Below are 25,126 nucleotides of genomic sequence, written 5' to 3'. Positions count from 1 at the left end.
GTTCATAAAATATTAATTCACGGCTCTGCGATTATAGAAAATAGTATTTTACCTGTAGGAATGTTTGCAGAAGAAGCTTCTGAAGCCCGCAATAAAAATTATAAGTGTTACCGTGAGCGGCACAGTCGGAAATGTAGTCGAGAAGCTACAATGCAAGATATGTTCTTGCGTTCTATGGATTCCTCAGATCCACTAATAGCGTCTCATAGCTTGAGTTCACGACTACAAAAACGAAAAAAATTGCCTCTTCCATCTGCAGTAATTGCATTACTCGCATTACCAGAGGTTCCGCAAAGTGAAGAGTAACGGCCACTCCTCAAAAGAGATAAAAAAAAGTAAATCATAAAAAAAATATAAAAATATAAAAAAATTAAAAAAAAAAAATCTTAAAAAAGCAAAAAAAAATATTTTCAGTTGAAATCAATTTTATTTTCCTAAAATATCTTTAATTTTCAAATTAAGAAAAATATAAAATAAAAAAATCTTAAAAAAAAAATCGTTTTAATAAAAAAAAACCAAAAAACCGTAAAAAAAAATTTAAAAAATAAAGAAAAAATAAAAAAAAATAAAAAAAAAATTAAAAAAAATAAAAAAAAAAATAAAAGTGGAGTCTTCTAAACCTGTAACCTCCTCGTGGTAGGCTCTGGAAACTGCAAATGTTCACCAAACTTTGCAGGCTAATAACAGGCTTATGAAAGTGCTGGAATTTTCAACTTAGGCGCTTGGTATAAAGATTTTTCAAATTCTGAGTCCAGATTCGAAATCAGCGACCTCGAAAACCCCTGTATGCAAATATTTGTATAAAAAAATTGATTTTTTAAAATTTCGGTCGCCATATTGGATCCGCCATATTGAATTTTTAAATCCTGAGTCCAGATTCGAAATCAGCGACCTCGAAAACCCATGTATGCAAATATTTGTATAAAAATATGGATTTTTTAAATTTTCGGTCGCCATATTGGATCCGCCATATTGAATTTCTAAAATCTGATTTCAGATTCGACATCAGCGACCCCAAAAACATTTATATACCAAGTTTCACGAAAAAATGTTTTGATTTCGATTTATGGCCGCTTTTCCTTGATGCCAGCCCATAGTGCACTGGTGTGTGCCCCAGATATGTAAATAGCAACACTCGTACTCAAAACATATATACAAGCAAACAAATGGGAAAATACGCTTGCTTCGAGTCAAGTTCATGGTGATGGATCCAAGTCTGGTTGCTTCCGAAATTCATCTCTGCTCTTCGACTCAAGTTCATGGTGATGGATCCAAGTCCAATTCGCTTCCGAAATTCATCTCTGCTCTCGCTATACAAATTTAGAGCTTGACACGCTATTGCGCTTGCTTCTGAAACGTTTTGAGCATTTTTACCATCAATCTTTTGCTAACCTTTGACATGCCAAGGTGATTATGAAGGAGTTTCAAAATGGTGTGAGGGTGAGGTACGGTGCCTTAGAGAGGGCTACTTTACTAGGACGACAGCCCTTGTCTGTGGAAAACCAGACTCATTCCAGTAACGTAAAGCCGGCTGCCATGGGAATGATGCTGGAATCATTTTTGAGATCTGTAGCTTTCTCAGACGTCCATCTTTCTAAACTTCTGGAAGTTTTTTAACTTTTACCATAATAGCGTTGGTCCACGCCTCTACTGGCTGACCTGTGCACCTTTAATTTGTTATCAGCCTTGCTTGTTTAGACTACTCTACTTATAAATCTGTAATTTTCTTGGGCAAGAACCTCTTAAATTCATTTCTTCTATTAACGATGTGTTTATGATATTTTTTATTGTTTATTGAGTAATTTAATCATGCAGCGTAACTCAATTTCTTTTTAATTCATGTTCACTTTCCGATTGACTTGCTTATCCGGCAATATCACAATAGTTAATTAATTGATGTGACTGAAAGCTAGTATTTATATTGATTTATATTAATAAAAAAAAAACGCTTTCCTTTCTCCAAGCACCTCATTACACGTCCTTTTGACCTCCCCTCATATGCAGCAGCAATGTTTGTAAAAGTGACTCCAGGCAATTTTTCCCTTCCACTTTGTGTTTACATTGGAAAGGTGTCAAGCACACATTACATACATGGGTACATAACATATACAAGTATACACACTACATTTGTGTTAGCGGCAAAAATTGTAAATATAATTAATTACGAAAAAGTAAAAACGTTCGAGTAGTAATACAAAGCGAACAAATGGAAGCACTAGTAATTATACAAGTTTTTTGAAAAATATTTCAACTTTCATTCAAGGATAATAGTAATTTTTATACCCGGCATACAGCAACAATACGCATACAGGCATACACTTTTTTGCTGTATGTAGTTAAATGTGGTATCTAGTGTCGGATGCATGCACTAACTTCCTGCCGCCTGTCAAGCATGCAATCACCTGAAAAAATGCAGCAAAGGACAGGATAAGCACTGATTTAAAATTTAATTTCAAACTCATTTTTTTTATTTTAAAAACGTGCAATTAAGGTTGGTAAATAATGCAGTGCAAATGTGAGAAAGAAGATAGCTTTATGACAGTTGAGAAACGAAGGAGAGTCGGAGAATGCAATAAAATGATTTTCTACGGCGAAAATTATCGCGAATGCGAGTCGTAAATGCAAAGGAAAAGCGCAAATTATATACCGAAGTGTATATGAATTGGTAAAATTTCAACAATTATCATTAATTTATGCGAGAGGCTGCTGCAGGAGGAGCATGCGTTGGCTGAGGCTACACCGCGAAATTCAAGCTTTCAATTCATTATATGGCACAGTGTTTATGTGGCAGTAAAACATTCAAAAAATTTACTTATTTGCGACAAAAAATAATTAGCAGAAAATTAAAGATTTACAACCAGCCATATGCAGAAGTCTTCACCTTTTTGCGCATTCTTATGGTAAAATGGCATAAATAGCTCCTTGATCCTTACATTTTAGATGTAAACCATGGGCTGAAAAGTTGTTTTTTTGTTCAAAATTAGCTTTATTTATCAACGCAATTTCCATCAAGAAGAACTCAATCATTCCAGCGCCGTTCTAATATCTCAATACTACTTTTGAACTACGATTTATCTTTTGCCTCAAAATAGGCCTCAGTTTCAGCGATAACCTCTTTATTCGAGCAAAATTCTTACCGGCGAGCAGTTTTTTTTAGGTCTGCGAACAGCCAATAGTGGTTGGGAGCCAAATCTGGTGAATACGGTGGATGTGGGACTAATTCGAAATTCAATTTATGTAATTTTGTCATTGTTTTGCCATCATCAGCACGTTCATGTTTTTGGTCAACAATGACGAAACGCGGTACCCACTTTGAACAGAGCTTTCTCATAGTCAAATGCTCAAGCAATATAAAGCCAAGACGTTCTTTTGATATCTTTGCGATGTTTTTTGGTGTTATTGTCTCATTTGGACGTCAACTGAGTTGTGCATCATCGGTGCGTCTACGACCACGTTTGAAAACAGTAAACCGTCGTTTTATTGTGGTTTCTGATGGAGCGGAGTTCTCATAAAACTTTTCAAGCCATTGCTTCTCAGTATTTTTTCAGATCAAGAGACAGAGTAAAATTAAAAGACGAAATTATTTTTGATCCACTGTTTTGAAAATAACAAAAGTAGCGTCAGTCTTAGCACAATACCTCTCGAACTAATGAATAGAATATCACGAAATTTTAACACCTGTCTTTTTCAGGTTCATACTAACTGAAAAAGCGGTGAAAGCAATAAACTATGTGCTAGTTTAGGGACTTTTCAGCCCATGTGTTATAGTATGTTCAACAATTCTATGCGAAAAATAAGGGGATACATTTTATGTGGAAAAGGACAAAATAAAATCATAACATAGAAATAAAATGTGCCATAAAAATATTTCCAATAAAATTCGAAAACATTTGTCTCGTATAATTTTTTTATTTTTTTATTTGAAACGACAAGTACATTAAATAGTGGCAGCATATGCCGATGACTTGGTTCTAATGATATAGGGACCATTTCGCTCAGTCATGGCTGAGATTTTGGAAAGGTCACTAGCTGTGCTCAGTCGTTGGGCTGCCACTTGCGGCCTCCGAGTCAATTCTGCCAAAACGGAGTTGGTGCTATTTACCAGAAAATATAAACTTCTACCCTTTCGACTTCCCAAATTAAACAACCACGTTCCCCCGCTCTCATCGAACGTTAGGTATCTTGGAGTGATACTTGACTCCAAACTCCATTGGAAGCTACACATTGAAAATCGGGTAAAGAAGGCCAGTATAGCCTACTCCTGTAAATCTATTTTCTGTAAAAAATGGGGACTCAAGCCGTTCTGTGGATGTACAACGTATTGATTTTGCCAATTTCAACGTATGGATGCCTGGTTTGGTGGAAAGCTCTTCGGAAGGGCTATAATATCACAAAACTGGGGAGGGTGCAAAGGACTGCGTACATTGCTCCAGTGCTGCCCTGAATGTCGTTTTGTACTTACTTTCCATCGGCTTTTACGTTATTTCTATTGCAGCTCAAAGTGCAATCAGGTTATAGGAGGTTGGCCTCTGGAGGCAATCTCTCAAGGGACATGATAGCATTTTTAGGGAGTTAAGACCGTATTTCTCCGAATTTCGGACAAATCTCTCCATCCACAAACTGGAGCTTGATGGTCGTGCTAGGGTAATCTTTCCAAATAGGCAAGATTGGATCGTCGGAAAAATCTGCTCCGAAGCGTACACCTCTGTCTTCACTGACGGCTCCAAGGTGGAATCGGGAGTCGGAGCAGCACTTTTCTCTAAATCAGCCAATTTATCTATCTCCTTTAAAGTGCCGAATACTGAGCTTGCCATAAAGGGGACTGAATTGGCATCCTCCTAACAGTTGTTAAAGGGGAACTGCACAAATTATTTCTCAGGAAAGCACAGAAAAGATGGAGCTCAATTTCTTCATAAGCTATTTTGAAAACCCTTTGGCCCAATATAAAGAGGACTCAGAACGTCTTACGGACTCCATGCCATTCAATTTCCAAACTCGTAGCTGTGTTTACCGGTCATTGGACAATTGGCACACACGAGGTAAAGTTAGGTTTACCATTTAACCTATATTGCAGAAGCTGGGGGGGATCTTTCACAGAAGGAGACTGTTGAACTTTTTCCATTTAAAGAGATTATGCAGCTAGACGATTAAGGTCACTGGGTGCTTCTTTCTTCGACACCCTGGGGCAGTGCGCCAACCTAAATTCCTCTGGCTGGTTGTAGATATTTTTCTGTTGGAGGTCTCATAATAGTATCGAAACGGCGCTTTAGTGCTACTTGGGTTGTGCCAGGGTAGTACTTCAACCATTTCGCCCTCCTACCTACCTACCTTGGTACAATGTTATATCCGCGGTGTTGCATAGGGAACAAGCCAAGTGAAGCAAGGTGCATCAAAAAATTATATATCAGCAGCCATGGTCAGATATATGTATGTAGGGAAATTAACATGAAACATGCAAATCTTGACACAAGGGCAAAGCTCATAAGTATGATGAACCCCGCTACCTCAAAACAAACTTCTGCGTTCAAGGCCTTTAAGCCGCTAACTGCTAACCCGAAATTTATTCAACAATGACGAATGATGTCAAATGGTACTAGGTTCTGGTACATAGTGCCGATTCGGGGAAAGAGGAAATATACGAGTACGCAAAGAAAGTGCTTGAGACAAGCCATCGAGTCCAAGAATTCAAACACCGCTTGATTTCCTCTTTCCGCAAGTTATGAATAGCGCTAGAGAACTAATCTACTATATACTCGTGCTGAATATCGCGGACGCTTCGGCAAATACTTGCTGAAAGCTTCCTAACCGATCGTCCCATACCTCCAATAATAAGCTTCAGGTTTCTGGTACACCACTTCACCGAGGATCTACATACAGGGTTGGCCATATTAAACTGACCCATGTGATTATTAAAAAAATATGGAAAAAGAAACATTTTTTTGTGTTTCATTGTGAAAAACATTTAATTTAGTTCAAGGAGATTCGTTTACATCACTTTTTGAATATGATATCGCACAAGTGGTCGCCCTTAGAACGTATTTGGATATGTATGTACATACCTACCCTAGCCATTAGTAATTTGTACCCCTACGATTTCTTCATATATAGTACACACCATTGCAAAATTATGAACACACTATTTCTTTTTTATACAAATATAGTTCACTTGTTATAGCGCAAAATTTTAAACTTTGTACAAAATTAAAAAAAAAAAATCAACTATTCATCAAAGCTATTACCTTTTTAGCTGGAATTTTGAAAATTTTTCCGGGTACACAGTTTTAATTTTAATTTAAGCTACTTCAAGTGCAAATTTAAAGTAGCTACAAAATACCGTGGATTTTTGACAAGTTTTTGTCTTTGAAAAATTTTTTTAAGTATAGTTTAACCAAATAAATTAAATTAAAAAATTAAATCAAATTAGAACTCAAGATATTTCACTTCACAAAAATCTACACCAAAATTTTCAACATAAAATAAATGTCAAAATTATACATATTTTTCAAAATTTTTCTGGTTTATTTCTTATTATACTCAAGCCTACAAATAAATTAATTTTTAGAGGAATTGTCGACAATGTCCAAAATACTTGGATCGCTTGACATGGAATCGAACTGACGAGCTAGATAAAAGGGATGTGTGTCAATCCATTTATGAAAAATATCTGGCCGATTGTGCTTTTAGTTCTATTAGGTTTAAATTTACACTCCTAAAATCTCATTTTTTATAACCAAATTTGTTTTCATAACTGCTGCCAATCGTGTAAACTCTTCTTCCAGCGTCTGCTTTGCTCAATTTGCTGCTATGCACACTGTATACCTTTGGGATTATGCTTTATGGCCCATTTAAACAATTTTTCTTTTGCAATTTATTTTTTTATGCAAATATGCTGTGTCTGTGGCAAGTAGTAGGCAGAAACCTGTGGTGCGATGCCGTCTGTTGCAACAGCGGCTGTTGTGTGATAGCAATTGTATTATTGAAGTCCTGTTATTAATAAGAAATTCTCAATAATCAATCAAATAGCTTATCCGCATATCATCGCCATTAAATCATTTGCGACAGCGCTGCGGGCGAAAGTGCCAAACAGGAATTTCTAATATTAAGGAAATGAATGGCCATTTATCTCGAATTTCTGCAGACATTGAATTTTATTCATATGAGTTTCGAGTGCTTTTATGAATGAAAATATTTCATATGTGTATGTACGTATGTATGTGTATTTGCTTTAGCAGGACCGAAATATATGAAAGCTGTATAATTTTGTTTATATTTTTTTTAATATAACATTTTTTATGAATTTTTGTAAGATAATCATTCGCGAAAAATAATAGTTTTGAAGTGAAAAAGATGAATATTAATTTGATTGTCTAAAGCCAGTGGCCATTCATCACGTATATATCTCTTGTGTATAATGACTATTGGTGCAGAAATCGTGTGCTGAAACAGCAGGCATATACCATTGCCTTCGAATAAATTCCTTCAATGACACATACTTCCACAAGCATATCTATATAAGTAGTTGTGTTTGGCCGAGTTCTGCTCCAATTTATAGTGTATATTTTCCTGCTGTCCTAGAAAGGGAGGACTTAAAGTCTTTTACCGCCACCGAATGCCCAATAGTTTCAGGAATTACTTCGTTTCTAGACTTGCCTTTTTTCACCAAAAAGCCACTAATATTAGAGTAAACTATTTCTATTATTTGGTGGTTCATGTTCACGATATACGTTGAACTTGGGACCAATCGCATGATAGTCACGCATAAATAAGCCGAACCACGGCGGGTGATGGCTAGTAAAAGTGATTAACCGGATTCGCTAAAAACTTCACGGTTTCTTTTCCCTTTTAATTAAATTGAATCTTTGTTATGAAAAACATGCATAACTACGTAGTATTGCGCAGGTACATTAGGGTGCATTACTCTTCATAAAGAAAAAATCTCTACTGTCTTCCTATCGGAATTATACATTTTTTATATTTTTTTAATTTTATTTTTAAAACCTCCGGCAAAATATTACGGAAAATACTAAGATTTACGGGAGCTGAACCGATTTGAAAATAACTTTAAAAATCGAGTTACGGTTTTATGGGCGTGTACGAGCAAGAAATGAAGGGGTGAGAAGGTAACATTATTAATCTCATTACTTTCATCTTGTCTGTGAAAGTTTAAAGTAGTTTTATGCAGACTATTTAATCTTAAATGTTTGCATTATTAAGGTTATTTTTTCTATTATTATAGTAAAAAAAACTAACTTTTTGGAGAAATGCATTTTTAAATCGCTGCAGCTTACATAAATCTTAATATTTTTCCGAAATATTTTAGTATAAGCTTTAATATTATATAAAAAAATCCCGTGGAAAACCATAAAATTTGTAGGTTAGACACTCTGATATACTTATATATATATATACTTATATAAATTGGTGAGCATCCAGCGGGGCAGGGTAAGTTAATAAGAGTTTCGTGGGAAGTGGATAAATGTTTTAAACCAAAAATCATAATAATGAAACTTTGGCAAACCGCATTGTTATGCACAACTTAGCGCTTTTCTTAGTTGCTGTTGGCGAATGGCGGAAAATGAAAATGATGAATTATGGCTGTGGATGGTTGGCAGGCAATCAGCTGCCAGTTTGGCGTAACTAACCAAACCGCTGTAGTCAAAATTTGTTAGCATTTGTTTTATTAGCATATTTTACTTTTCTACGGTTATACTTGAGTGTACAAAACACATTATACATACACACCTACTTACGTATGTACATAAATGAACGTAAATGAAAGAAATTTTCACTTTGTTTACCTTAATTAAACCATTAGATTTGGCCAAATGATACCTTCCAGGGGATTTTTTCGGAAGTTGGTGCAGTGAGTATTCACTGTTTTCACTAAGGCAGGATAAGAGAAATAATTAATAAAATGGAATCTAAATAAGTTTGAATACAATTCCGCAAATATTTGTAAAAAATGTCCATTGTGAAGTTTTGCTTTGAAATTTCAATTAAATGGAACGCGTTTTTATTTTAAAAAGAAATGCGCTTATGCACTCGAGGATAGCTACTTAAGTTTTGACGCAGATAAGTAAAAGTAAATATTTGATTTTATTATATTGGCTTTTTTCCAAATATTTTCCACGAAGTGAAGTATACATCCTTGGCCAAAAGTATTAGGCACTCATTAATTACTATTTTTTTTATTTTAAAAAGGAAAATATTGATATTTTATTAATAAATTAGTTCAAATAAAAGGAATTAGTGATAAAAACGTTAACATTATATTTAGCTCCACCCTTTGCTTTGATACCAGCAGCAATCCTCTGGGGCATGCTGCGTACAAGCTTTGCATATTCGGCTTATCCACTCCACTCGTGAATTAAAACAGTTTTACATAATATCGGACCATTCTGTGTTCCTTTATTTTACGTTTTAAAGTAGCCCACATGTGCTATATGAGGTTTAGATCAGGAGACTGAGCCGCTGGTCAATCTAACAAAACAATGGTATGGTCTCTAAACCAACGCATCGTAGTCGCTGATTTGTGACAAAGAGAATTATTGTGTTGGAATTGAACTCTATCTATAAGCTCTAAAATAAACACGACTAATCTAAATTAGAAACGACAGGAGCTTTGTTCTAATAACTTCGAGTTTATTTACTTAAAATAGTCCCATCTGGCCTCGATACACTGTTTTGCGACAGAGAGACGGAGTATTTCAGGTCATTGACCGAAAGGTCATTCAGGTTGTCCGTACAAGCCTTTTGGGCCTCTATGCCAAATGCAATTTTCCGAATAGGTGGAAGTCACAGGGAGCCATATCAGGCGAATACGGTGAGTGATTGATGGTTAAATTGCGATTTCTAGTCAAAAAATCAGTCAAAAGAGCGGATCGATGAGATGGTGCATTATGATGCAATGAGCGCCAGCTTCCTCCTTCGCGGTATTCAGGGCGAATTCGACAAATGCGATGCAACACACCCTCCAAAACGCAAAGATAAAAAATTGCATTGACGGTTATGCTCGTAGGTACGAACTCTTTGTGGACAATTCTCTTGAAATTGTGAAAACAAATGAGCATCGACTTGATTTTTGATTTCTCTAAACGCGATTTTTTGAGTGGTGGCGCGACTGGGGCCTTCCATTAGGCACTTTGACGCTTGGTTTCAGGTTTATGTTGGAAACACCACGTTTCATCAGCAGTTACAATGTTGTAAAAGAAGTTTTCGTCTTTTCTCGCCTTTTTAATGAGGTCTTTCGAATGTTGAATTCTAAGCAATTTTTGGTCCTCAATTAACTTGTGCGGAATGAAACGTGCACAGACCTTTCGTAAGCTCAAATGATCAGTAAAAATGCGATAAATCGATGTTTTGGAAATATTCAATTCCGATTCCATGAATTTGAACGAGGATTTCGGTTCATGTTTGAGAAATGTGCCAACAATTTCGATGGAGTTTTCGCTGATTACTTAATTTGATTACGTAATTTGAGTGGCCCGTATGTTTATCGTCATTTATGTCCTCGCAACCATCTCTGAAACGTGTAAACCACTCATAAACTCTGGCACGAGATAGAAAATCATCGCCATAAACGTTTTTCATCAATTCAAATATTTCGGTAAACGTTTTACCAATTTAAAAACAAAATTTGATATTAACTCTTTGTTCGAAACTAATTTTTTTACCTATGACACAAAAATATTGACACTTTCGACGCAATAACTTCGCTTCCACTGAACCGAATGTCACCAAGCTTTCACTGGAAGCCAGCTTGTGATGTAACTTCTAACGCGCTAACTGATTAAAAAGATGGCGCCATCAAAAACATTTGTATTTATTTTGGACTTCACCTTGTAGATTCGCCGAAAATGCGCATTAGTGAAGGCAGAATTACAGTTTCTAACGCATATTTGTACTTTTGACTGATCAAGCGACCCTCGAAAATGAACATTTTGGGGCACCATCTGCAGCCATACAGCCCCAAATCATGATGCTGCCTCCTCCATGCTTAACAGTAGGTATCACGCAATATGGATGGTATTCGCCTTACGAACGTCACACCAGGTGTTTCAAATACCTTTAGGAAAAGAAAAAAAAAAGCGTTTATAAGATTTGTTTTATATCCCCGAAGTTGTACTAGGATAAGAAACTATGGTTGTTGACATTTTAAAATGTAATGTAATGACGTAATTTAAGCTTCTCTCGAAGTTCGATTCACCAAAACTCAAACCTCATTCGACCAATCTTCCTCCGTGAAATATTCGTATCGTAGAGCCCATTCGAAATGCTTTTTCCGATTTTTTCTAAAACCTTCGGCTTCTTTCGGGCTTCGCAACCCTTTAAATCTTCTTCAATTGCCCAATCAGGACTGTACGTCGGTTGACCCAGCAATTCGATACTTAGTTTTATATGGAGAGAATATGCAACACCGGCAAGGAAAAATATTATACAAAACTAGCGGCATTTTTTGGCAATTACTAACTTGCGCTTTATGATACTAAAACTTAATACCAGAAATCTTTCTAAAAATTCCTATTAAAAGCCATGGAATGCTGATGAAAAGATAATAGAGTTTTTCCAAATTTTGTATAAATTTTGAAACTGGATTTATGGACTGTCAGGACTGTACGTCGGTGGACCCAGCAATTCGATACTTCTTTTTATATGGAGAGAATATGCAACATCGGCAAGGAAAAATATTATACAAAACTAGCGGCATTTTTTGGCAATTACTAACTTGCGCTTGATGATACTAAAACTTAATAATAAAACTTCATACCAGAAATCTTTCTAAAAATTCATATTAAAAGCCATGGAATGCTGATGAAAAGTTAATAGAGTTTTTCCAAATTTTGTATAAATTTTGAAACTGGATTTATATGGTTTTTGTAGACAATGAGCTTTATTTTTATACAAAAAGAATGAATATTAAGTAAAGTGAGAAAAATAGTCAAAAATAGTCAAATTATTGTTGTGCCATCATTTGTCGTGAGCTGTATGACACATGACATTCTTGCAATATCAGTTAACGCATTTTTGAAATTGCGCTTGCCTGGTTGGAAGTGCAATCATTATTAAATAAATTCGAAAACCCAGGATATTGCTTCATTACCAAAAGTCCTTGAATACATTTTTTTGACAAAATCTCTAGTGCAGTTTTTCGAGTAACAATATTTTAGAAGATGCCAACGCTGTAGCAACCTCCCAAGTCCATTTTTTATTTAGCACCAAAACGTTAGGGCGCTAAGGGTTAAACTATTTCATAAAAATAATCCTCGTTAGTAACATTCTTCATATGCGTTTGAGTTAGCTACAGCTGTTAGCGAGTCAGTGTGTGTGTGACCATCATTTGGTTCAAAACCAAAGTGGTCGCCCCTAAGTAGGTAATGATAAACCTTTGAATGTATTTCTGTCATTGAAGGAAAATGTAGGTCTCTCCATTTATAGTACAACATTAAGACGCCCACCAAAAGTAAGTATTTCAATCAGATGTGCAGCTTATTTTACTTTATGTTCATCACCATTCAAATAATAATTTAATGCAAAAAGCCTTGGAGGTTTTACGATATGCATCTTGTCCTTCCGTCCCGAGTCCGAAATGGCTGCTGCATTATGTTATTTTTCATCACTTTTGAAAGTAATCGTTATTCTTTTAACAACATAACTATAACATCTTTTGAAAAAAAAAAAAAATTGAAAGCTTACTGCCAACTTCCTCTTTAACAAACCCATTAATGTTCGCAAAACCTGTCTTCTCAGGTCATTTGCTGTGTAATGTATTTCCAGTCAAGTAAATGTGGCCCTACACTGCGCGCCAAGGAAAAGCCAAAAAAGGGGTAAAATGCGAATCTCAGTACTGCTAACGATTGCAATAATAAAATGTGCTATCACACCACAAATGCACATCTGAACACTCCATTTACAGTTGATCACGTTTGCATTGGCATCGATTTACCTGCTAACACTTGGCCTGTCGTCCTTCGACCCCATTCGCGTGATGGTAGCTCCACAAGGTTTCATCTGTTGACTATAAACTGAAAGCTTGCGGAAGTACGGGGTGCGAAGTGCAGAGTGCAAAGTGGCGTTAGGCTATCACCCATGCTGCTTGTTCCACGCATATTCACACCAATTGAGAGATGTGAGTCTTTCGGAAAATCGCAAAAGATTTTATGTGGCTTTGGTGAGGAGGTGGAAAACAGGTGATGCTAGCGCGTGTGCGCTTGGCTGCGTTTGAGTGGATCACGGTGCCAAAGGATTGACGTCGATGCGAAATACCATCAGCAGGCATGGCACGCAAATTCTGGTGGTTTAAGCAAACTGAAAGGGAATTCGCGAAACCTCATAAAAAGCTGAGATTTTATTTTTATTTGAAGGCACGTCCTTAAATCTTTGCCATCCGTTTTTTGTTTTCCCTTTCGCTTTTTCCTACCTTTCCGTTCAGCGTATGTGCTCATCCGGGTTTTATTTTTATTTTATCGTACCTTAGCGTTCGCATTTCAACACTGTTTGGCTTCATTACCAACAGGATGCAAGCGGCGATAACGATGCAAAAGCTGCTGCGGACAACGTTGCCATTGGCATTGGTGGCATAGTAATCATTGGCGTTGGGAATCTGGGTTGGGTTATTCTTAGTGGCGGCAGGTGCAATGAGCTGCCGTGAGTTTTTGGAATCCAACACTGACACTACTTGGATATATTCCGACAGATGAAAATGTGTGGGGAGGGGGCGACGGGTTTTTTTGAGGAAGATTTCGAATAGGTATTTAGCGGTATCTGCTGGTAGTGCCTCGCTGGCTTACCGGAACATTGTAAACGCAAGTGGTGATAAAACGTTAGTGGGAATTAGTTTACGGATGGCGAAATGCAATACGAAAGTGAAAAAAGGATTGCTATTTATCTTTCTGCATGGCTCTACATACATATGTACATACATATGTATATATGAATGATTGTTCACATTAAAACTTATACGAATTAATTGCTTATGCCGAAGTTTGAAGTTTGATATTAAACTGAAAATTAAATGAGCGATAAACGGTAAGAAAAATTTATTTGATTGATATTTTTTAGCATTTAAAAATAATTAGAAAACAAAAAATTACGTTAGAAAAAGCCTATTTCGATTTAAAAAAGATAACTAGTTAAAGAGGTGTTAAAGTCAGCTTTTTTAAATTAAGTCTAAAAGAGATAACATTATTAAAAAATAAAAACAAAAAACTAAAAATACAGCATTTTCGATGATAATAACAATAATAATAGGAATGAAAAATTAACGACAATAGAAGCTATTTCGACCTCAAAAAAGATGATTAATTAAAAAGGTTTCGGAAAAATTTTCTTGTAAAGTCTGCTAAAAAAAGAGAAGAAAACCAAAAAAATTTTAAAATTAACGACAAAACATATCAGCTATTTTAAAACAGAGAGCATTTTTCTTTAAATTCAACTTAAGAAATAGAAAAAAAAAATAATAATAATGCCCTTCTCAAAAAGATAACAATTTTGGCTGAAAAGTAAAAACTTATTGAAGTGGTCTTAAAAAGAATGAAATAAGTTGCAATGCGTCTTAATTTAGCTTAGGAAAGGTAGTACAAGGTGAAGTCCAAAATAAACAAGACTGAGCCAAAAAAAAACCACATGCGCTTTGTTCTGGTAACTTCGAGTTTATTTATTCAAAATCGTCCCATTCTGGCCTCGATACACGGTTTTGCGAGACCTTAATGGTTTTCGAAAGAGTATTTCATGTCATTGACCGAAATGCCCTTCTTATTGTCAATACATCCCTTTTGGGCTTCATGGCCAAATGCAATTTTCCGAATAGGTGGAAGTCACAGGGAGCCATAACAGGCGAAGACGGTGAGTGATTGATGGTTAAATTGCGATTTCTTGTAAAAAAACCAGTCAAAAGAGCGGATCGATGAGATGGTGCATTATCATGTAATAAGCGCCAGCTTCCTCCTTCGCGGTATTCAGGGCGAATTCGACAAATGCGATGCAACAAACGCTCCAAAACGCCAAGATAGAAAATTGCATTGACGGTTATGCCCGTAGGTACGAACTCCTTGTAGACAATTCTGTTGAAATTGTGAAAACAAATGAGCATCGACTTGATTTTTGACTTCTCTAAACGCGATTTTTTGAGTGGTGGCGCGACTGGGGCCTTCCATTCGGCACTTTGATGCTTAGTTTCAGGTTTATGTTGGAAACATCACGTTTCATCACCAGTTACAATGTTGTAAAAGAAGTTTTCGTCTTTCTCGCCTCTTTAATGAGGTCTTTCGAATGTTGAATTCAAAGCAATTTTTGGTCCTCAGTTAACTTGTGCGGAATGAAACGTGCACAGACCTTTTGTAAGCTCAAATGATCAGTAAAAATGCGATAAATCGATGTTTTGGAGATCTTCAACTCTGATTCCATGAATTTGAACGATGATTTCGGTTCATGTTTGATAAATTTGCCAACAATTTCGATGGAGTTTTTGGTGATTACTGATTTTGGGTTCCCCGTATGTTCATTGTCCTTTATGTCCTCACAACCATCTCTGAAACGATGGCACGAGATAGACAATCATCGCCATAAATGTTTTTCATCAATTCAAATATTTCTGTAGACGTTTCACCGATTTTAAAGCACAATTTGATATTAACTCTTTGTTCGAAACTTATTTTTGTACCTATGACACAAACATACTGAATCGAATTTCACCAAGCTTTCACTGGAAGCCAGCTTGCGATGTAACTTCCAACGCGCTAACTCATTAAAAAGATGGCGCCATCAACAATATTTTTGTGTCGCCAGTCTTGTTTATTTTTGAATTCACTTAACTACAAAAAGGGACTCTAAAACCATTTTTTCTAATTTAGCATAAGAAAGACAAAAAGAACAAAAAAATTAACTGCGAAAAAGAAACAGTCTTACAAATGTTGGATAATTGGAATTTTTTTTAGTTTAGTTTGAGAAAGATAAAATATGAATAAACAACAAACAAAATAAAAAATTAAAAAGAAATTGTTTAATTTGGCAAAAGAGAAATAAAAAGTACAATAAAACTGTCGATAATTGAATTTTTTTTTTAAATTTAGCTTAAGATAAAATAATACAAAACTAAGGGTTAAATTAAAAAAAATCACATAAAAATTAAAATTAAAAAAATGAGCACGAAAAAACAATAACTTCAACTTAAACAATAATAATTAAATTTATATTAAGAAAGTTAACGATAACAGTTCGTAAAAAGTGAGTAAAATTCTTAGTAATTGTGCATTGGGGCGTGTAGAACACGCCTCACTGTCGCTCTTAACGTAATTTTGCACTTATTTTGCACTCAAGTTCAATCCGTTGCAGCTCATAGCCCTATTAGCTTGAAGGAGGTTGGCCCCTGGAGGGAATCTCCTGCAGGATATGTTAGCATTTTGATACAGATTTCTACTTCCTTCTCGGTACTTCGTACAAATCTCTCCATCCGCAAACTGGATTTTGAGGGTTGTGCTAGGACAATCTTTCCAAGCAGGCTGGATTTGAAGGAGGGGAGGGTCCGCACGGACATAGGTACCTCTGTTCTTAGCGACGGATCCAAGATGGAATCTGGAGTTGGAAAGGGGTTTTTGCTCTAATTCATCCGATATTTCAGTCTCATTTAAGCGTAGTGTTTTTTAGCAGAGGTCGTCGCGATTCTGCAGGCATGCAAAATGCGTAGGAATTGATGTTGGGAGGCAGACATAAATATCTTTTCCGATAGTCAAGCTGCGGTCAAAGCTCTGTCGCGCCATGTTGCAGATTTTCTTTGACCAATTCCTGTAAGGAGGAGATCAAACGTCTCGAATGTGCAGAAAACATTTCTTTTATCTGTGTTCCAGGGCAAAGGAATATAGAGGGGAATGAAATTGCCGTTGAGCTTGCCAGGAGGGGTCGAGAAAACCAGTTTCAGTTGTCCCCGCTTCAGAAATCGGTATCTTCTCCTTGACTACTGTTAAAGGGGAATGGGCGGCTAGGCGATTGAGGTTTCTTAGTGTGCCTTTTGGGGATAGCCTAACGCAGCTCTCCAGCCTAGGTACAAATCGCTGATAAAAAGTACTTTTATTTTATATAAAATTATTTGTTTTATTCCTTTAAATTTGAGTATTTGATATAATAAAAAACTACTTCCAACGGTCATCCAAAACTGATGGTTTCTGGTGGCTGGTGCTCATTGACATACATATATAAGTTGAAGTTTTCCCATTTGATGTGGCTTGGAACGAGACATCGCGTTTATTTTTCTCTTAAAATATGAAAAGCAAAATACCACTTAACAAAAAACAATGTAATATAATAATAAAGTAGAAAAATAAATAAACTATGCGCACCTGTCACATCACCAAGTCTTTGGCTGCGATACCATCAAAAATCACTGCCCGTTATTGTCATTCCAGCATTGCTGTTACTGTAACCTTTGTGCAGCGTGTCACGTATTTCACAATTAATTGCTGTATTTTTTGGCAACATATGTAAAATGTAATATGCACATATTTTCATTGAATTCATGCAGCAAATCTGTATTGCTGCCTCTTTTCCACTTTCCATGCATGTGACAGCTAGTTGGCTGTTCTATGTTGTTGTCGTTGTATCTGGCCAGTTGAGAACGTAGTTACTGCCATTCAGTGGATTTTTTACTTTGCCTTGAATTTCATTTTGGAAAAGTTGCCAGCTGTAAACGGTGTGTGGAGTTTTGAAATTAATTCCACATTGTTTTATTTGTTACTACTCATATAGATGGCGGAGGTTACCTGATGGTGGGGTTTGAAATGCCAAAATGGCCTACGAATACCAATACATATACGAATATGATCAACTTGTACATACAGCTAACTTCATTTAGGAATATATGCCAATGAAGAGCTGATAAGGATGCCATCGAAAACAGCGAGAAGTTTTCGTTCGTAGAAGTATTTTAATACTAAGATCTTGTGTGACAGTTCAGACTTTTCGATAGATCTAACATTTTTAGAGAAGGCTCAGATATCTGTCAACATTACATCAAAACCACATTAGTTAATTTGTGTTTTTTAAAAAAATTATTCTCGGCCAAAGCTGTCAGGTTTCGTGCCAAGATCTCGACAGATCAGACTTTCCAATAGATGATGACAGAGATGGGGGGAAATTTTGAAGATATCTGCGGCTAAGGCTCGTCAGATGCTTTTAAAAACTTTTAGTGATGCTGAGGGTAATATAAAAAGAACGCGTAGAGATCACTTCAAGAGCGGTGATTTTGATGTCGAATGCCGGCATTGCTATGTAAGACAGAATTTATTCGAAAATTAAGAATTGTAGCACTACTTGATTAAGAGTAGTGCTAAGCGCAATAAACACTTATCTGAGTTATTGGGAGTGACTCAATAATCCATTTCAAAATGCTTCAAAACCATGGAAATTACTCAGAAACAATGGCAATATGTACCATTATTGAAGCCGAGAGAGGTTGAGAGTCGATTCTTTGCTTATGAACAGTTGCTGTAGCGATAAAAACTGAAACGGTTTGCATTGTAACTGGCGACAATTAATGGGGATGCTTTCCATTTCAATTCAACCGGGCTATTTGGGTCATGTTCTCCGATTTCGATGTAACTCAAATATGTTGCTCTCTGGTCAAAATAATGAGACACGTATTTTTTTGTTCGCTCGAAAAAATTTTTTTTTAAGATTTATCGGCAATTTTGTTCTTCGGCTCAAAATTGCTAAATAAAAAATTTTCAACTACTTTTTTGCAATTGTTTCTGCATTAAGTCGCTCGCGTAAGTAATGACGATCATTTTGAGCCCAGAATTATTAAAATCGGTTCATTTTTGACTAAGTTATGGGCATTTAAAAAAAAAATTTCTTATATAATTAAAAAAAATCGATTTTGAGCTGAAAGACAAAACTGCCGATAACTCTTGAAAAAAAATTTTTTCGGGCGAACAAAAAAATACGTGTGTCATTATTTTGACCAGAGAGCAACATATTTGAGTTACATCGAAATCGGAGAACATGACCCAAATAGCCCGGTTGAATTGAAATGGAAAGCATCTGGGACCGTTATTATAATTTGAATATAAGAAAGCCATAAGGACAATCCGGACATGCTTCCACGTTCGCAGTCAAACCGAATGTACACGCCTCTCAGGGTAAGGCACTGTGTTTGGTGAGTTATTAAAACCGAGCGAAAGCATCAAAGAGAACTGGTGTCAAGTACCAAAAATAGCCGCGCTATTAAAAGAGACAGAGGAAAGACACAGGACAATAAAATGAGGCTCATCCTCATATTGTAAAAAGGATGATTAGAAATTAGCATAAACAATTTTAAATTGAAGATCTTACCTCATCCGCCATATTTTCCAGAAGTTGCTCCTCCTAACTATCATTGCTTTCGATCGATTGGACATGCTCTCGCTGATCAAAATTTTCACTTTTCCGTTGAGGAATTCGTAGATTACCCAAAAGATGGGAGAAAATAGTGACAAATGTCGGATGTTTACATATAATAATTTTTTTAAACAGCGCCTTAAATTTGAAAGAAGTCTAAGTCTAAGTTGTAATTTTTTCCGCAGTTTTAGTTTTTATTCTTTGCAAATTTGGTGGGAGGGAGGTAGGTAAATGAGATTGCTGTCTATATTCATAAATTTTCTTAGTCTGTTATTCCAGAAATGCCTTGTTTGTTCTATAGTTATCTTTATCTGAAGGTTCAATGGTATAGTAGTCGGATTTGAGCTCAAAAAGAAACTTTGAACTTAGAAAAAAATATTTTTCTTTAATAACTCGTTATTTTTTTAAATGATTTAATGAAAAACGAGAAGTTACTCCATCTCTCACTCCAGTAAGGTGCCAAGATCCTTCGACGTCAATTTGGTAGTTGTTCAAGAATGGCGGGGTATCAATTTCAATTCAACCAATCCAATCCTTGTTTTAATTAGGAATTATACAATTCTTCTTTTTTTCTTTGCTCTTGGGAAGGCGCAAACTTATATTGTATAGTACATTAATCTTGTCTAATTTTTTATTTTCTAAATTGTGGCTTTTATCGGCAGTCAACATATTTCCCCTCCTCTCTTTTCTCACATTCCATTTCTCACCACTTGTGTCTCATCTCTCACCTTTCTCCTATGTCTTCTCTCTTTTCTCTCTCCTCTACTTTGTTCTTTTCTTTTTTTTCCTTGGCATCAAGGATGATAGATTACCAGGTTTGGCCTTTTGCTATGGAGAAAAACGAAATTGAGCGAGTAATTTCTCCTGCTATGTAACCGGGTATTCGATAGTGAAATTTTGCGCGCTCATTTCATACGTATTCACACACTCGCCCAATCAGTCGTTGTTCAGATGACAACGAAGTAAAACCTGTGTGGGTTGCGTTGATTTTTTTCGTATATTACCAACACAATCTCAGTTTTTTCGTAAACAAACCGCTGGCATGATATCGGTGACGTCAGCTTAGCAGCTGATTTCTTCAAAATCGCTGAGAGCCAGTAAACTCTGATCTTGGCTACACCTATGAAAATCTCCAGCATGGAGGCATTACAACGAAGTATTACTCGCCACATGTTTGTAAACTCGGTTAACCTAGTCTTAATTTGCATAACCTAAAGTTATTAAGCTTTTATATGGAAAACTGTGTAAGTTATTTGCCAAAACATATTTATTACAAACATCTTAAAAGTCTGTAGAGTTTAGTTAAGTTACGACCTTGCGCGATTTGAGAGCTCTAAGCTCCGACTTAACGGATGTTCGTTTTATAAAAAAATCCTTAAAATAAAAATTTGTAACAACGTTAAATAGCTACGAAACATATTTTTAAATATATATAGTATAAAATTAAATTAATTAAATATATATTTTAATAAAAATGCCTTCTTGTGTAACTCACATTTTTACGCCGCCTCTGAACGGCAGATGGTTTTTTATGACAATTTTCTTTTTGTAAAAGAAATACACTCGATGGTAGTTCTCATCCGAGGCTTTGTACTTCTTTTCATTGGGGGGGATTTTTAAGTGGTGGGTCCCAAACCCAGTGCACAACCAGCTATCCTGGAATGCTTCGCCTTCGTTCTGAGCTGCTTGAACCATATGCAGAAGAATCGTCCTGGCCACTCCCAAGTGAATGGCGGTCAGTAACTTTCCTCACTTGCGTGGACTTCTACACATGGAACTATCCTCCACGGGCACGGTAGTCATGCACTAATGTTATACCATCGAGCTAATTTATAAAAGTTGAGTCAAGACTAACAGACTGAAATTACATGAAAAATTGTCTTTAGGGTAGGTTGAAGTGCCAGCCGCTGCAAACAATTTATATATTATGTATATATATATCTTTTTAGATTATTTTACCGTCACCAATAATTTATGAACTTAGTCTGCACCACCTACGTTTTTAACATTCAACTGACTGCTTGCCAATAAAAATGTTTTAAATAAAATTTTATTTTGTTTTTCGTCTTTTTGTTTTTTTGTCGAAATAAAATTTTGACTAACTTTTAGTTTATTTATAGTTGCAACGTCCTTTCACCGAGCGCTTGGCACAAGCGGAAAAAAACGAGACTGACTTTGAGTGTCGCAGAGCTGCACGGAGGCAGCCATCGCAACAATCACAAACAAGCAAAACAAAAATAAAACTAAAAAGCATTGCAAGCAGTAAAACAGTGAAGGATTTGTAGCGAAGTTGGAAAACGAATTCTGTTCGCGAAAATGTTTTTGGCAATAAATCAAATGAATGGGCAGGCAGCCAAAAGACACAAAAAGGAGAACAAAAGGCAGCGTGCAGCTGCTGGAGAGAAGACCGAGGCAATATGCATACCTGATATAATGCCGATAGGCGAAACACAAGCGGAAACGGAAGTGATAGTAGCGCCACAAGCGGATGCAACAGCAGCGGCAACAACAACTCTACCAATTGATGTATCCGCGTGGCTGGCAAGCTCGACCGCCAGTTCGACGGCCAATCTAATTGATGATATGTTGCTGGAAAATGCCAATGACAGTACGACAATAACGGGCGCTGTGAAAGCGACTAAAATAGCAACAAAGCTGACGGCAGCAAAATTGCAATCGACGGCGAAATGTAAAAATTGCCAGCACGCGCTTTCAAATAGCAGTAGTTGGCAGCAAAGTGAACAACAACATTCGCAATCAAAAGTCTCGGCGCATAGCGGCTGCCACTGTGACTGCGATTGTATACATAAAGGTTTGCTCACTTCAACAGCGATGACCTCGCCTACAGGCACACCTTCGCTTATCCCGCCAATGCCTTTACCTCCGCCAACACAAGCTCCGACGCCGCCCACCTCATTGTACGCAGTCTATATGTGCCTTGGCACGCTCGCTCTTGCTTTAGCCACCCTTTCGGTGCTCTTCTACTCGCACGTGCACTCCATCAACACAAACAGCGAAAGCATCAAAAGCAGTGTGCCAATAACTGTGACGCCGGCATACGCGAATTCTGAGTTTCGGGAAAAATTTCAACGTGAATTGCTCGCATCAGAGCAGTTATTGCGTGGAATTGTGGCGCAAGTACTGCAGCAGCAAGAGGGTCAACATAATCAACAAAAGCAACAACAAGTAACGCGAGAGCACAATGAAGTGTTTGGTGGAGCTGAGCCAATCCACAGCTACCAACAACGGTAAGTGTACTATAACCACTAACTGGCTGAAGACACACAATTGATCTGGTGAGTTCACTCTGCAGGCGATGATTAATTGCCTTTGCAAAATTCAACAATCCCCGTAGAGAGGTGAGGTGTCGGAAAATAAGGTAGTCTTACAGTTTTATGCAAGTGGCAGTGACGTAGCTCATGTCTTGGTGGTGTTTGTAGTTTGCAGAAGCAATTTGGATGTAATTTGATTACTAGCAGGTGGCGTGTCATTGCTCGCTTTCGGAGGATGTAAACGCCTATTAGAGAGTTTTCAACTTTGTGGGTAGAAGAAGGAGAATCGATTATGGATAAAGTAAGGGCATAACATAAATTCAAATTGCCGGTTAAATTTGGTTTAAAATAAGTCCTATTTATCATTGTTACTTGTACCTTGTGCTTAAAGGAATTAAGATATTTATAAATTTGCACGTACTGAAATCGTACGAATACAGAAAATATTAGGTAAGATTATTGTAGCTACCGCACTGTGCAGGGTACATAGAGAACCGTTTAGGCCAGCTAACCCTTAGTGTATCGTTGAGAATTCTAAATGCCCATTTAATCCAAATGCGTAAGATCTTTAGAGACATTTCTTTTTTTGTAAGGGGGAACGCCACTGTGGGGGGTCAAAAAATATTCGATTTTTGGGAATTTTTTTTAGTAAGTAGGAATGATTATTCGAGGATCTGACAGAAGAAAATTTATTATATATGTATCAAACTATGTTGATGTAAATTTTTATTAAAAAATATTGAAAATTGGCAAATTTATGTAAGTAAACGTAACTAGTGAATAAAGATCCAGCGGCTACGTTGGCTGGGCCATGTCGTCCGCATGGATAAAAACGCTCCGGCTTTGAAAGTATTCGATGCGGTACCAGCTGGTGGTAGCAAAGAAAGAGGAAGGCCTCCTCTGCGTTGGAAAGATCAGGTGGAGAAGGATTTGGCTTAACTTGGTGTGTCCAATTGGCGCCGGTTAGCACGAGAAATAAACGACTGGCGCACTTTGTTAAACTCGGCCAAAATCGCGTAAGCGGTTATCGCGCCAATTAAGAAGAAGAAGAGAAGAAACGTAACTAGTTAAAAAAAAACATGACGTCATCTAGTGGCAGCGATACAGCAATGTATAATCATCTGAAATTAAAAAACGAAAAATTTTATTAATCTACACATTAGTGGCTATCCTTGTACGTAGCCGTTTTTTTTTTTTTTGACAAAATGGTGGTGATTTGAAACTCGATGTGTGTTTTTCACCATGTTTTTGATTTTCAACAGGCCCAAAAAAATAGTTATTTTCAAAATTTTGAAAATCGGCTACGTACAACGATAGCCAATGCGATAACCAAAAATTTTGAAAAAAAGAAAATTAAAATCGGTTAGTCTTCGAGAAATCGTTGCCACCGTGTCAAAAAAAGTTGTTTCGAGAAAAACGCGTTTGAAATAAAGCATCGTATCGTAAGCGCTATGGGGCCGAACCGACGGGCGCTCACTTCAGTGCACATAGAATCGGGAATAAAGCGAATTTCGCTTTAAAATTTTGACCACATTTTCTTGAGTAGTTATACTAACAATTTATGCAAAAAAAAGAAAATCGATTTTTTTCAATTTTCACAGTGGCGTTCCCCCTTAACCCTTTCGGTGCGGAAAGCCGCTAGCGGAAATACAAATTATTTTATATGTTTAATAGTTGCAATGGGTGAAATAAAAGTCTTTTGACCCATCAAAATTGTAGGTATCTTCAAACATTGCCGGGACATATAAGTCCCGTTCGGACCGAAAGGGTTAAGATAATCTTGTTGTGTTTTAGGTATAGCGAGGCAGTGGCAGAAATACGCTCTACGCGCACCTCCTCCTCTTAAATTTACAGCTGTGTCAAAAGCTCATGACTTTTTTGCATTTGTGCATCAGCACGAGGTGATGCTCAAGTATAAACAACATTTTATCTCTTCTCATACTGTTTGTTTAGTCTTAGAAAGTGCTGAAGTAGGGTTCACTATTCAACTTGGCACAATTTATTTTCTTAAAAAGTCGACAGTTTTGCCGACATACGGAATTTTGATTTTGATACATGTAAACTGCTACTAAATGCATAGAAAAAGAGATGATGGCAGTTCTAATCTCCGATATGAGTAATTGGGTAATTAGGCCAACCTTAGTATATGGAATACTTATATGACGGCCATCTGCTCAAAAGGCGAGTTACGCTAAAATCATAAGTAAGGACTAAAGAATAGCTTTTCTATTCATCTCTGGTGCTTTAAGGACTACCCCAAGCGCTGGAAGTGCTAATCAATTTGCCTGCACTAAATCTTGTGGAGAAACACGTGTACGCCGCCTCGGCGCTTAGACTCAAAAGTATGGCGCTAGGGAAAGAGCGGGGGCTTGGCCACGCATGTACACACCTCTGAACAGTCACAAACAAGAAATAAACTATTCTATTCCTTGACTCATCTTCGTGGCAGACAACAAGGCCATACATTTTTATACGGATGGTTCCAAGCT

The 25,126-nt window shown here is 36.7% G+C and overlaps 1 protein-coding gene across 6 annotated transcripts in view; it reads left to right on the top strand.

The window, feature by feature from the left end:
- The window catches only part of LOC129244667 (uncharacterized), a 141,386-nt gene that overhangs the window by 13,923 nt on the left and 102,337 nt on the right, over positions 1–25,126 (top strand). For 5 of the 6 annotated variants that reach the window (XM_054882435.1, XM_054882434.1, XM_054882433.1 and 2 more), the window contains one exon: positions 21,486–22,613. In XM_054882435.1, the coding sequence (XP_054738410.1) occupies positions 21,682–22,613 (932 nt within the window). In that variant the 5' untranslated portion in view covers positions 21,486–21,681. Of the gene's footprint in view, positions 1–21,378; positions 21,401–21,485; positions 22,614–25,126 lie in introns of those variants that run through there. The other variant, XM_054882436.1, reaches the window with a different exon arrangement.

This window comes from Anastrepha obliqua, chromosome 4 (genome assembly GCF_027943255.1).
Source record: "Anastrepha obliqua isolate idAnaObli1 chromosome 4, idAnaObli1_1.0, whole genome shotgun sequence".
Classification (NCBI taxonomy): Eukaryota; Metazoa; Arthropoda; class Insecta; order Diptera; family Tephritidae; genus Anastrepha; species Anastrepha obliqua.
This window is presented reverse-complemented; position numbering and strand designations above follow the sequence as displayed.